Genomic DNA, 15,247 nt, shown 5'->3' with positions numbered 1-15,247 from the left:
GGTATTAGAATTGTTGTAAGATTGTGGTTATATACTATGTGTATGTATTTAGATGTATCTATGTGAGAGGGAAATTATTTTTTTCCTGAGTAGAATGATTTCAGAATGGATTTCTAAAATCAATGGAAGTTATTTAATACGTGAAGCGTATATTGTTTTTCAAACGTAATTATTTGTACTACTCCATTTTGAGTTTGGATAAATTAATAAAAATATGTATCATAAAAATGAGCCCATTTAGCTAGAAGTGGTATGACAGTGTGTTCTCAGGAAGGCAAGCTGCATTTAGCCCTTCTTTTTTTTTTTTTTTTTTTTTTGAGGTGGAGTCTTGCTCTGTCTCCAGGCTGGAGTGCAGTGGTGCAATCTCAGCTCACTGTAACCTCTGCCTCCCGGGTTCAAGGGATTCCCCTGCCTCAGCCTCCCAAGTAGCTGGGAATACAGGCGCCCGCCACCACGCCTGGCTAATTTTTTGTATTTTAGTAGAGACGGGGTTTCACCCTGTTGGCCAGGATGGTCTCAATCTCTTGACCTCGTGATCCGCCTGCCTTGGCCTCCCAAAGTGCTGGGATTACACGCGTGAGCCACCAGCTGCATTTAACCCTTCTTAAAGACCCTTAGACATCCTCTCATTGCAGAGACCACCAATCCCTGAGAAATCAACTCACTTAAACAGAATTTACAAGAGACCAAGAATCGGCATGATTTCTCTGGGCAGTGGGCAGTCAAGCTTCGTAGAAGTTATGTCTTAATCAAAAGGCTCTTTGTCACAAAAGCTGGAAATACCCAGTGTCAGCACATTCTTTCCACATGGATAAACCCATATGGGAATTAGAAAGTAATTTGTCATAAGAGTATTTGGTTGAATGAAATGCTTAATAGGAGTAGTATTACTGATAAATACTTTGTGGCCTCCAGTCCCCTATGTTAAACTTCATGCCATAGGTAGCCTTGTCAATGATCCTGAAAAATACTCTAAAATCAGATAAGTAATTCTTTCTTTTCTCTGGAAAGTAGATGGGACTGTTCATATCTGTTTCTTAGAAATCTTTATTTTTTATGCTTTTGCACCTCTAGCCCCTTTTCTGACATGCACTGTATTTCTTTGATTCTATTAACACGTTTAGCCAGGTTGCAGTATTGTGACTGTGTGTGTATATGTGTATGTGTATGTTCTAATTTGATTGTACAGTTGAACTCTCAAAGGGAAATCTTTTTTTTCTCATGCTTCCTGGTTTCTGGGTCAAGATGTAGTTGGAGTATGTGTTTGGAAAACCTTACCCTGTCACATCGTATATCCCATATTGTTAACAAAAGTTACTTCTGAATCTCTAAAATGCTGACTAAATGGCTTATATTGTTTTTATTTTTAAAACAGTTTACCAAATTATATGAAAAATAGATACTATAAAAATGTTTTAAAAGAAAAATTACCCCAATTTTAACACACACTGTTATATTTGATATATTTTTCTGTGATGATATATGCATAATAACTACAAATTGAGAATGCGTTGTTAGGAGTTTTGTTTCTTTTAATTTATACTATTATATGATGAACATTTTCTATTACAATTATATTTTTTTGAAGAACTGAGTTTAGTCGTAGGATTTCATTTTGAACTACCAGTTAAATTTTTTTCTCCTTTCCCCTCCTAAAAAGTAAGAACACTTGTGGAAGAGATTGATTTAAATTGATTTAGCACAATATAAAATCCTGAGCTAGAGAGCAGTCTGGAAGTGGAAGAAAGTAAGCTGCTGCTCAGGCTTTAGGGCAGTTTGAGCAGAGGGGTATCTTGGCAGATATTAAAAATAAGAGAGGGAAAGAGGGTTTCAATAAGGGTTTATGTAAACTCTACTCTGACTTCTTTTAATATCCTCCAGAGATGTGAATAAATAGTAGAATTTTCTTTTTATTACCTTAGGGTGTTTTTCTTGAACTTATCCCTTCTAAGACTGAACCTCATCTAGGCTTCAATAAGAGTTAAATACATAATACTGCAGGGTTTATTCTTGTGCATGGAGTTTCTCTGATTATTTCTTTAATATCAATTCATAAATAATATTCTTAATATAGATTGCTCTCCAGAAAGTGTAACCAATTTATATTTCTGCCAGCAGTCTTTAAGGTACCCATTTTGTGGAACCCTTAATGGTAATGATTGTTTTAAGATATTTCTTTTTTGACAGGTCTGTAGGTATAGATACCATTCAGACATTATATGAAGGAAAGAAGTTGCTTATATTGATGTAATTAATGCTTAACAGTGGCTCTTGATTATCTTCTGATTTTGAAAGTAGTTTCTAAAATGTGAATTTTTAAAAAATTATTTTTAACAGCTCTATTGATACATAATTCACATACCATACAGTTTATACATTTGGTGTCTACAATTAAATTATTTTTAGTATATTCACGATTAAATTATTTTTAGTATATTCACCAATACGTGCAACCATCACTCACAGTCAATTTTAGGGATTTTTTTTTAATATTAAAAACTTCAACATGTTAGAGGAATTTGGCTTTTAGCTTCTGTCAAAAAGTGACTTTAGGTAAAATAGTTAAGGCATTAGCAAATAATAAGGGATGAATTAAGATATTTGATAGAAAGTTTCAAATACTATCAATGATTATGAAAATTAAACAGTGCTATCTTGAAGAATTCTGAAAGTAAAGAGTTAATATAAAGAACTGCAGACAAAATTCTTTGTATCTTTTCATCTAGCTAAAAGACCAGCTTCAGGACAAAACTCTATTTCTGTTATGCCTGCTCAGAAAATTACAAAGCCTGCCGCTAAATATGGAATACCTTTAGCATATAAGAAATATGGAGATAAAAAATTACACGAAAAGAAACCACTGCAAAAACATCAACAGGTATGATCGTGTTACATACCATGTGTTAATAACAAATTCAATTCAACCTTATTTCATTGCAGCTCAATTCAGTTACCTTGATATTATAGGATTGCTTTTATTAAGTTACCAAGGAATGTCCTCCTACTGTGTTTTACCAATCCTCTAAAACTGAGAAGCCTTACAGGAGTCATAAAAAGTCATTAAGTAAATATATTAAATAATATAATTAGTGCAATAAAAAGCAAGTGACATTATAAATGAAATAACTTTTGAGCAACCTAAGCAGAGCCGTTTGTTTTTGTGCATAAATGAAATAAATACCTATGACATTCTTGATAAAAATCTGGAAATATTTGGTATTTGAGAATTCACAATCAGATAAACAGAATCATAGAGCTGGAAGGAATGTGATCATATAATCTACTCTATCATATTTCAGATGAAAAATGAAGGCCTGTAGAATTTAAGCGACATGCCCAAGAACACAGTGATAGTTGCAGGAATTTGACATTTTCTTTATGTCAGTAGCTGCATGCTTTGGTATATGGAGCTTGTCTCATTTTGGATTACATACACATACGTATACATATACACAGCCTTAGATATGTATGTATACACACTGCTGTAAGATAAACTTTATATAGTAGGAATGATCAGTCACTTTGTTTAAAATCTATCATAGGTCAGGTGTGGTGGTTCACGCCTGTAATCCCAGCACTTTGGGAGGTCAAGGCGGGTGGATCACCTGAGGTAAGGAGTTCCAGACCAGCCTGGCCAACATGGTGAAACCCTGTCTCTACTAAAAATACAAAAATTAGCCGGGTGTTGTGGCACACACCTGTAGTCCCAGCTACTCAGGAGGCTGAGGTGGGAGACTCACTTGAACCGGGGAGGCGGAGGTTGCAGTGAGCCAAAGAGTGCGCCACTGCACTACAGCCTGGGTGACCATGAGATTCTGTTTCAAAAAAAAAAAAAAAAAAAGAAAAGAAATTTAGAAAAATTATAATAAACAATAAAATGAGAGATTGTAAAAAAAAAATTTTTTTTTTAAGCATACAGTAATAGCAGATACAGGAAGCAGCTGCTATTCCTAGTGCTGAGGCATAGTACCCAAAGAAGACACAAATTTTTAAAGAAACCGTAACCCCATCCTGAAGGCTGAGATTCAGACCTTACTGGTTAGGGTATGGCAGTAGCTCACTCGATGGCCCCACAGTTTGGGGCTGGCAAAGAGGAAAGTGTCCACTGTGGAGCTGACGAAACTCCCTTCGAAACTGCCTGGAGTGTCAGTAGAATGTACTGGGAAGCCACTTGAGGAGCCATTGAACTCACTGGGAAGCCTGCTGGGGTGCCAGTGGAACTTGTCTGGTGCTGCTCTAGCTGGGATGCTGGCAGAGGCATCAGCGGAACTATGTGGGAAGCTGTTCTTGCAGGTGCTGCTGAAACTTACAGGGAAGCTGGTAGGGGCACTGGCCAAACACTCCTGGAAGGTGCCCACAGGGGCGAGTGCTGCTGTTTGTCCCACTTGCTGCAGTAACAGGAAGAAAGGAAACACACTAATCAGGAAGAGAAGCTTCTTCCTTTGCAGTGACCCTCTCAGTTTTACTGACAAAGCTTAATATTATGTTAGCAATCAAAGAAGAAATGTTTACAACGTCCAGCTCTAGCATCACAAGCTGGACAATGAAGAGTAGATTTGGAGCTGAGGGGCAATATGATAACTGGCCTGCTGGTTTTATCTATCTTTAACAAGATGTATTCAAACCTAAGTGGGCCAATTCCATCTTCTCGTTTTATCTCTCTTTACTTCAGTCACCACAAGAAGCCTAGGACTCCAGCTTTCCCTCACTGCCTAGACTCTCCCATTGCTGTAAGACTCTGGTCATACTCTGATCTGCCCCCACCCCCTGCATAGTTTTCTATAGGTTGGTGCAAAAGTAATTGGGGTTTTTGTCATTGAAAGCAAATCTGCCATTACTTTTGCATCAACCTATAATCTCTTCCAGAAAACTCTCTTATAGTACATTCTTGGCAAAATCCACTGTATTTTAAACTTCTAAAGATGTCTTCACCTTTTTTGCTTGAAAACCTGGTTTGTCCCTGAACACACTGTTCTTCAGCTCTCTTACATGCTGGCTGTTTTCTCTAATCCCTTAATATTATTGGGTCTAGAGGTAGGATGAAGGAAATGTTTCCCTTGCTTCTCATTGCCAGACTCTCCCCGCTGCCTGATCCTGCCATTCTCCTCATCCCTCTACCTTGATGCTTTTGCTACCAGACTGTATCACCTACTGCTCTTCTGTGTTAGGATCATCTGTAGACACTTGTCTTTTTTTTTTTTTTTTTTTTTTCCTTTTGAGGTGGAGTCTCCCTGTCGCCCAGGCTGGAGTGCAGTGGCGCAATCTCAGCTCATTGCAACCTCTGCCTCGCGGGTCTCCCACCTCAGCCTCCCGAGTAGCTGGGACTATGGGACTACAGGCACCCGCCACCACGCCCAGCTAATTTTGTTTTTGTATTTTTATTAGAGACAGGGTTTCACCATGTTATCCAGGATGGTCTCGATCTCCTGACCTCATGATCTGCCTGCCTTGGCCTCCCAAAGTGCTGGGATCACAGGCATGAGCCACCATGCCCCGCCAACCCTTGTCTTTTGAAGAGTTTAACACCTGACTCACTGTCACTCCTTCCAACATTGTCATAATTCTTTACAGTTTTAGGATAAAAAAAAGATGATACTTCCTATAGAACATGGCCTTTTGTTTTAATTTTCTTTCTTTCTCTTTTCTTTTCTTTTTGAGAAAGAGTCTTGCTCTGTTGCCCAGGCTAGAGGACAGTAGTGTGATAATGGCTCACTGCTGCCTCCACTTCCTGAGCTCAAGCAATCCACCTCCTCAGCTTCCTGAGTAGCTGAACCACAGGCGAGTGCCACTACACTCAGCTAATTTTTTATTTTTTGTAGTGGTGGCGTTGCACTATGTTAGCCGGGCTTGTCTCAAACTCCTGGGCTCAAGCAATGCTCTTGCCTTGGCCACCCAAAGTGCTGGGATTACAGGCATGAGCCACTGCGCCTGGCTTATTTTCTTGATCATTCTCTTTCAAATATCTCGTCTCCCACTTTAACTTAAAACTCTCACCTATTGCCATGCCATTAAAATTTTTATTATCAATAATAACAACTCTTTCTTAGCCTCATTTATAATCATCCCATTCCCTGATCACCACTTCCTGTGTTTCTGGCTTACTTCTTTAGGAGTCTGGCTGCAAAACATCTGTCCCATTTGGATCCATGAATCCTAATAGCTTCCTTTATTCCTCCCTCTTTATTTCTATTTTCCTTACCTGGCTTAAATTCCATATTCATTTATAATAATTTCCGAATGGTCAGCTCTCTTGCCCTCTCTTCCGTTATTACCAATAACCAAAAAACTTAACTTTGTGAAATCCAACTCTCCACTTCATTTGTGCCTGAACTTGGTCAGTGGAATATGGCTGGAGAAAGCATATGACTATTGTAACTAGTCTAACTTTCAATATGTAACCAACAATGTCAAATTAGCACCTTCTGGTCACCCTATTATATTTCCTCAATGTATTTACTCTTCTACTTCCTAGGTGATTATTTTTTACCTTCTCTTTGCTTTTCACAAGGACCAATATTTTCTTCCTACTTCACTGAGAAAATAGAAGCAATTGGAAGAAAACTTTCCCACAATTACTTCTGCTAGTCAGTCTTACCTGTTGGCAAATATTTTGCCTTTCTTCCTTTTACTTTGGATGACCTGTTTCTGTTGCCAGTTAGGATCAACTCAACCATTTGCATACTGTGATTCTTTTTTGCCTGCTAAAGGACTTTGCGCTCTCTCCTGCATCATTATAGTTTTTTCTCTCTACTGAATCATTCATGTTAGCTAACAAATATCCTATATCTTAAGTCTTTTTAAAAAGGAACTTTCCCTTATGTCCTTCCAACTACCTCTCTATGTTTCTGGTCCCTTTAACAACAAAACTTTCCCAAAAGATTGTCTATACTGTCTCCAGTTCATTTCATTTTGAACCCACTTCACTCATGGCTTTGTCACAGCTGTTACGAAACAGCTGTTGTGAAATGGCTCCTGACGTCTATATTATTAAATCCATGGGTCATTTTTCTTCTTCCTTGACCTCAGTTTTTGACTCACTTGATTGCCCCCTCCTTCTTGAAATATTTTCTTCATTTGAGTCTCTGGTATTACATTCTTCTGGTTTTCTTCCTACCTCATTGACTGCTGCTTCTCAGCCTCCTTTGCAAGGTCCTCCTCACCTCCAGGGCTTTTAAATGCTGAGGTGCTCAAGGTCTCAGGCCTCAGATATCTTCTTTTTTGTATCCATATGAACTTTCTAATGGATAACATCTATAAGCTGACTCTCAAATTTGTATCTCCACCTTGGACTCCTTTCCTGAACTTGAGACTGATATCTGTCTTAACATCTCCAGCTGTGTTTCTAATAGACATCTCAAAATTACCATATATAAAAATGAACTCTTGATTTCATTCTCTCTCCAAATTGATCTTACTTATTTCAGTAAATGGGAACTCTGCCCTTCCATTTGTTCTCATCTTCCATATCGGAGTCATTATTGACTACTCTTTCTACGTCATATCCTGTCAATCGTGACTTCAAAATATATTCACGGTCTGACTACTTCTGATTATTTTTACCACCATATTAGTCCTAGCCACCCTCACTTTCCACCAGGGTTATAATATTAATCTCCTGATTAGTCTAACTGCTTTCAGACTTACCCTCTTAGTCTGTTCTCGTGTGAGCAGCCCAAATGTTCCTTTTATGATGGAAGTCAGATCGTTACACTCTCCTGCTTGAAACTTTTCAGTGTCTTTTAATCCCACTCAGTAAAAGCCATGGTTGGCCGGACCCAGTGGCTCATGCCTGTAATCTCAGCACTTTGGGAGGTGGGCCTTGTGACCTTGATCTCACGATGTCAAGAGATTGAGACCATCATGGCCAACATGATAAAACCCCTTCTCTACTAAAAATACAAAAAAAAAAAAAATTTAGCTGGGCATGGTGGTGTGTGCCTGTAATCCCAGCTACTCAGGAGGCTGAGGCAGGAGAATTGCTTGAACCTGAGAGGCAGAGGTTGCAGTGAGCTGAGATCGCGCTACTGCCCTCCAGCCTGGAGACAGAGTGAGACTTGGTCTCAAAAAAAAAAAAAGCAAGCCAGAGTCTTTACAACCGTCTACGAAGCCCGCGACAGCCTCATTACCTTTCCAAGTCTCATTTGCTACTCCTCCCTTGCTAGTCCCAGTGCAGCCTTGCCAAACCTGCTGTCCTTAAACATGCCAAGTACTTACCTGCAAAAACGAGTTTGTACTTGCTACTGTCTTTTCTTTGAGGTCTGTGCTCAAAACTTGCTTTATGAATAGAGCCTTTCTTGATCACACTATATCAAGTAATAACCATCCCTTTACACCATTCCCACGTTTCTAGTCTACTTTACTCTGCTTTGTTTTTCTCCACAATGTTATCACTTTCTAATCTATTTTCAATTAGTTTATTACCAGTTTCCTCCATTACAGTGCAGAAATTCATGAGGGTAGGGATTTTTGTTGTTGTTCACTAGTTCCTGGCAAGTAGTTCCTGGCCTCAAGTAATCCACCTACCTCGGCCTCCCAAAGTTCTGGGATTACAGGTGTGAGCCACCGCAACTAGCCTAAGCTTTTATTCTTAATCTTTAAAAGTAGCTGCTGAGGATATCCCAGTTATTCTTATATGATCATTACACATTGTATGCATGTGTCAGAATATCACATCTATCCCATAAATATGTACAATTATTATGTATCCATTTTTAAAAATAAAATTTAATGTAAAAAAACTACTTCAGGTTGAGGTAATGAAAAGGAAGCTCTAGAACATTTGAAATTGATTCTGTACATACATATCTAATTCTTGAAATAGAGACTTTGTGTCTATTGAAATTATTTGGTTCTTTGAAGTAATTTGAGTAGTATAACTTTGTAATTTTTTTCTGTGAAGTATGTATTTTAATAAACTTGCTATAACTTTTAGTGTGCTTTTAAGAGTTTTATATAATAAAAGCATAAAACATATCCCCAGTATTTACATACGCATTTAATTTTTATTTTGTTGTGGGCCTTCCTATTTGTTTTTTGGGTTTGTTTTTTTTTTTTTTGAGATGGAGTTTTGCTCTTGTCCCCCAGGCTGGAGTGCAATGGCGTGAACTCGGCTCACTGCAACCTCCGCCTCCCAGGTTCAGGCAATTCTCCTGCCTCAGCCTCCCGAGTAGCTGGGATTACAGGCATGTGCCACCATGCCCGGCTAATTTTTTTGTATTTTTAGTAGAGATGGGGTTTCACCATGTTGGCCAGGCTGGCCTCGAACTCCTGACCTCAAGTGATCCACCCGCCTCAGCCTCCCAGAGCGCTAGGATTACAGACGTGAGCCACCACGTCCAGCGGGCCTTCCTATTTATATTCAAATGTATATTGCCCGTATTTTTAATATAGCTCAGAAAGTTTATAGATAATTTTGTGTTCTGGTGTTTTTACTTAGTGTTATATATACTTTCTGTATATTTTTACTTGTGATTATCGGTGGCTGTATTGTATTTCATATATTATGAAATCAGTCAGGTTGGTTGGATTCTTATAAATGTCCTTTTTTAAAAAAATGTGGCCTGGATCAAAATTTCTTTGGAAGTATGTTTTATGTTTTCTAATAGAGTTCAGTGAAATATGAATTCAAAATAAATTTATTTCATGGACCGTTTTTAAGATGCTTATTTATTCTAAATGGTTTACAAATGTAATCCATTTTAATGTTTGGAATATATATATACATGGAGTTCTCTGTCTTCCCAGGGAATAAAACTACCATTGTGGGGGTAGAGAGAGATGGGAAGTTGGGGGTGTTTGTATCTTTATGTCCTTATGTCTGTAAGGAATACACGCTCGAGTGGACTTGTAGAAGCGAGTTGTCTTATCTCTTGGCCATGTATCAGCCTGACTGAATGGAGAGATCAGAACTGTTGGTGAATCTGGATAAATGATATCATAGAAAGTCCCTAGTGTTTGGGTAGGATTGTAGCCATGTGTATAATCTGTTTCTTCATATGGCTGATAGAATCAAGTAATGTGTTGGTTTTCTTAATGTTTTCCTTATTTTCAATTAATATTCAGTATATAAAAACAGCATGCTTTGGAATTTTCAGATTTCAGTTAATAATATTCTGAATAATGTCTCTACTATCAAATATTCTGAATCATAGGCAAATGATTCAGATGGTAGTTATAAATGTTTTGAATTTCAGGCAGAGTCGTTTCCCTCAAACTTCATCAGGCAGACAAGTATGGTCTGAGCTAGACCATTGAGAACTAAATAATAATCAGCCCTTGAAGTATTATATAGCTTATTTTAAAAACATTTCACTGGCTGGGCGCAGTGCCTCATGCCTGTAATCCCAGCACTTTGGGAGGCCGAGGCGGGTGGATCACTTGAGGTCAGGAGACCTGCCTAACCAACATGGCAAAACCCCGTCTCTAGTAAAAACACAAAAATTAGCCAGGCATGGTGACATGTGCTGGTAATCCAGCTACTTGTGAGACTGAGGCAGAAGAATCACTTGAACCCGGGAGGTGGAAGTTGCGGTGAGCAGAGATCGTGCCATTACACTCCAGCCTGGGTGACAGAGCAAGACTCTGTCTCAAAAAAAAAAAAATTTTTTTTCACTTAAAACTAAGTTTCTGTGAACAACAATGTGAAAGTATTTAATGCCACAGAACTGCACACTTAAAAATGGTTAAAATGATACATTTTGTTTTATGTATTTTACCACAATGAAAGAAAAGCAACATTTGAAGAAAAGAAAAAGTAAGTAGGAAAAAAAAGAAACGGCAATCAATTGTGTGGAAAGTTTTTCAAATCTTCTAACAAAAGAATTAAAATAAAATAAACCCCAGATTTCTGAAGTATTTTAAATATGATTTTTGCATGATTGTAAAAATAGGTTTTTCCCTTGATTTTTTTTTTTTTCTTTTTTTTTTGAGACAGGACCTGCAAGCCATAGTGCAGTGGTGCAATCTTGGCTTACTACAGCCTCCACCTCCCAGGCTCAAGCAATCACCTCAGCCTCCCAAGTAGCTGGGACTACATGTGCATACTACCACACCCAGCTATTTTTTGTAATTTTTGTAGAGACGGGGTCTTGCCATGTTGTTCAAGCGGTTGTCAAACTCCTGGGCTCAAGTGATTCACCCACCTCGGCCTCCCAAAGTGCTGAGATTACAGGCGTGAGCCACCACACACGGCCTTTCCCTTGATTTTTTTATCTCATTTTTTTGAAAGACTTCTTTTCCCCCTGGAAATTAAAGCATCTTTTAGGTTGAAATTCACAGTGGCTCGTTAGAATTTTTAACTTCAAGCCTGAAAAAGGAAAGCTTTAACCACTTAAGATACTGTCATGTTTTAATTGCACAAATTTAAGCTAATGTGCATTAAGTTGTTATTATTCAACCTGTCCACAAAATATTCATGTATCATAAGACTTTTCTTTGCCCCAGTTCCTGTAACAGTCATAGGTTTTTTTTAAAGGCTCTGTTAAAGCAAAGGAGTGGCCATTAAGCCACCAGAGGGAGCTCCTTGAATATATTATGTTATACTTCAGTACTTCGGCTGTGATTTTTAAAAAGAACACAAACAGTTCTCTCAGTGTGGATGTTTTGTGTTTCGTATTATTCTCTTCACTATAGAAATAGTGTTCTGAAAATACCTGTGTGATCTTAGAGGAACAGCTTAGTATTTTCATTTCATAAATATTTGAATATCTTATATGTAAGGCAATATGGACCATTAGAAGATGAATACAATCTTGACCTTTATGTAACTTACCCAAGAGTATATGAATATGTAAACATTCTCTTCTTATTCCACACTATTGTGTTATATATATATATATATATATATATATAATCCAGTTATTTATATTAAGTTGCTGTATTCATGTTTTTAAATTGCTTTATTGTTTGGTGGTGTAGTTCACAAATTTTGAGAATGGTGCTAGACTGGCTACTAAAGTTAACCTGTGCAGCATGTCAAAATATAGAATGTAGGGCTCTGTGTCCAAAGATTATGATTTAGTAACTCTTGGGATATGTATTTCTAAAAAAATAGCTTTATTGAGATACAGTTCACATACTATACGTAATTCACCCATTAAAAGTTTTCAATTAAATGGTTTAATGTATTTATAGAGTTGCATAACGTTCTGCACAATGAATTTTAGAACATTTTTATCACCCCAAGGGAAATCCTTTTTCCATTAGCAGCCACTCCCCATTCTTCCCCCAACCCCACAGCCCTAGGCAGCCTCTAATCTACTTTCTGTCTCTATACAGATTTGCTTAATCTGAACATTTTATATAAATGGAATCATATAGTATGTGGTCTTTTGTGACTGGCTTCTTTAACTCAGCATAATGTTTTCACAGTTCATCTATGTTGTAGCATGTATCAGTACTTCATTTTCTTTTTGTTGCCAAATATTCATTTGTATGGAAGGAATATGTATTTTTACAAAGCTTCTGGGTAACGTTCCCCACTGTTTAAATTCTGTATACATAGAACATACCTTGAAATGTTAACTGTGTTTTTGTAATGATACTGTGAGGAGCATTATCTACTAGTTTTATTTCTTGTTCTTCAACAATAGTGCCCCTAGAGATCTCTCATAATTATTTTAAAACAAGGGGTTGCTATCCATTAGTGGTGGCAAAAACATTCTAGTGGGCAAAGAGCAGGGAATTTTTTGTTTGTTTGTTTGTTTCAAGTGATAGAAAGTAGCAGGGTCTGCTATACATAGTGAAGGTATTTTATGAAACTTAGGGGTGTGTGTATATCTTCCTGAGTCCAGATGGGAAATATATTTCTTATTGTGGGTCGCCTTTAGAAAAAGTTTGAAAGCTAATGTTCTTTAAATATTTCAGTATTGTTTTTATCTCATCAACTCTAATGTCTTTTCTGAGGTAAAGTGGTAACGTAAATGGTTAGCTTAAATAAGAGTTGAATTGAAATAACTAGCCAAAATTAGAGGTTAGGAGTTAGGAACTAATAATACAGTGAGGGTGTGGGATAGTTCTGAGAACCCACTGCTTGGGTTATTTTGTCAGAGAGTAAATGCATTCTTTAGTTAGTCATAAGAGTGGAATCAGGTGTGAGATTTAGTACCGCTTATCACATTGTTGCTATAGCCTTGAGTTAAAACATACCAATAAAATTGGTTTATGATCATTTAATTAAAATGCCAAAGCACATTACAAAAGACTCATTATTATCATTTATAAGTTTATTAACCCATTGGCTGGTATTACATATTTTAAATACCAGCATTTTCCTGGGCTCATACTCAATAATATATTCATTAAAGTAAAATAGTTGTGTTTCATTAGAAAGAAATTTGCAGTTTAAATTATACCATTGCTTTCTAAAGCAGAAACGTTATCCTTTTGAATTGTTTTCAGTGAAAGTAAATTTTTGTATGCCTTTCTAATTTTTTAATATATTGTGAGACATTTATTTCAAAAATGATGTGAGGGTCATGTTTATTTTGTAATATTTTGAATTTGCTTTTCAGGGTTAGAATTTTAGTGCCTATCTGTTATAGTCATTCTACATAATTTAGAAAACTGAAGCAAAGGATAATGTAGAAAACTAATTTTATACCAATGACTTATGTTAAAATACACCTGCTGTTAAAATGGAATTGTTAGTAGAGACAACTTTTAGTGATATAATCAAATGCTGGATTATTTTACTAATAATGTAAATGACCATCAAAATATTTTTCCCAAGTAATTTTTTTAAGTAGTGTCTGCTTTCGTTTGTATTGAAATCCAGTTTAGGTGAAGAATTGTACAGTATGCTTTTTAAATCATTTTTTTTAAGGTGGCTGAAAAATGTAAACACTGGTACATGATAGAATAACTTAAACTTTTCTATAAATTTTTATCTTTTTTGGTATATAGAATTGTATTTAGAATTGTTTGAAAAATTGGTCATACATTAGGCTTAACCTTGATTACAAAATTGTGTAGTTAACACAGGGTAAAACAAAACTGTAGATCACTTGTAAGAACATATGCAGAAATCCTGGAAAAAAGAAAAGGACTTAAAAAGGGGAAATCAGGCAGTTTATCAAAAAATAATATAATAATTATCAAATAGGATTTATTACAGCAATACAGGGACGTTTCAACAGTAGAAAACCAATTACTGTAATTTTACTGCATTAGCAGATTAGAGAAGAAAACCATATAAAAATCATCTCAGTAGATGCTGAGAATTCGGTGAAACTTAACGCTAACTTTTGTTTTTAAAAGTTTGATTCAAGAAACAGAAGGTAAGTTCTAATACAGTATGTATACACACCTGAAACCTATGGCAGGCTTTATACATAATGATGAAACATTGGAAGCATTATCATTAAAGTCAGGAACAAGACAGAGGGATTTGCTGTCATTGCCGTCATTTAATTATGCCAGAGGTTCTAGCTAGAGCAATTAAAAAGAAAGAAATGTAAATATTGGAAGAGGAGAGAAAACATAGACATATCATATTTACATTTGATATGATTACCTACCTAGAAAATCTTGGTGAAGCAGCATTAAACTATTAATAAATTAAATAAAGTGGCCTGATGGAAGGGCAACATGTAAAAAATGAATGATGAGAAAATAAATGGAAAGAAATACCCACAAATCCCCCAGATAGTTGATTTTTTTATTTTTATTTTTTTTTGAGACAGGATCTCGCTCTTTGTCAGGCTAGAGTATAGTGATGGGATCATGGCTCACGGTAGCCTCTACCTCCTGGGCTCAAGAGATCCTTCCACCTCAGCCTCCTGAGGCTGGGACAACAGATGCGGGCCACATGCCTGGCTAATTTTTAAAAATTTTTTGTAGAGATGGGGACTCACTCTGTTATCCAGGCTGGTCTCAAACTCCTAGGCTCAAGCAGTCCTCCTGTCTTGGCCTCCCAGAGTGCTAGGATTACAGGTGTGAGCTACCACACCAGCCCCGCCCCCAAATACTTTAGAATAGACCTAATGAGTAAAGTATAAGATAATTGTGAAAGAAAGGAATCAAAATTAATAGAATGCTATATATCCATGAAGAAAACATATGCAGATATAAATAACATGAACGAACCTTGAAAACAGTGTTGAGCAAAAGCAAGATACAAAAGAATATATAGTATGAGTCCATTAACAACCCCAAAGTTAGGTAAACAGTATATAAAAGAAGAAATGTAAATATCTAATATATACCATTATGCATTTCATCCATGTAACCAAAAACCACTTGTACCCCT

The 15,247-nt window shown here is 36.8% G+C and overlaps 1 protein-coding gene across 17 annotated transcripts in view; it reads left to right on the top strand.

Moving 5' to 3' along the window:
- The window catches only part of NEK1 (NIMA related kinase 1), a 216,646-nt gene that overhangs the window by 32,527 nt on the left and 168,872 nt on the right, over window positions 1-15,247 (top strand). For all 17 annotated transcript variants that reach the window (XM_054485170.2, XM_063664283.1, XM_063664282.1 and 14 more), the window contains one exon: window positions 2,727-2,878. In XM_054485170.2, coding sequence (XP_054341145.1) covers window positions 2,727-2,878 — 152 coding nt within the window. The remainder of the gene's footprint in view (window positions 1-2,726; window positions 2,879-15,247) is intronic.

This window comes from Pongo pygmaeus, chromosome 3 (assembly GCF_028885625.2).
Source record: "Pongo pygmaeus isolate AG05252 chromosome 3, NHGRI_mPonPyg2-v2.0_pri, whole genome shotgun sequence".
Taxonomy (NCBI): Eukaryota; Metazoa; Chordata; class Mammalia; order Primates; family Hominidae; genus Pongo; species Pongo pygmaeus.
Note: the sequence above shows the minus strand (reverse complement) of the source record. Positions and strands in the feature narration are given on the sequence as shown.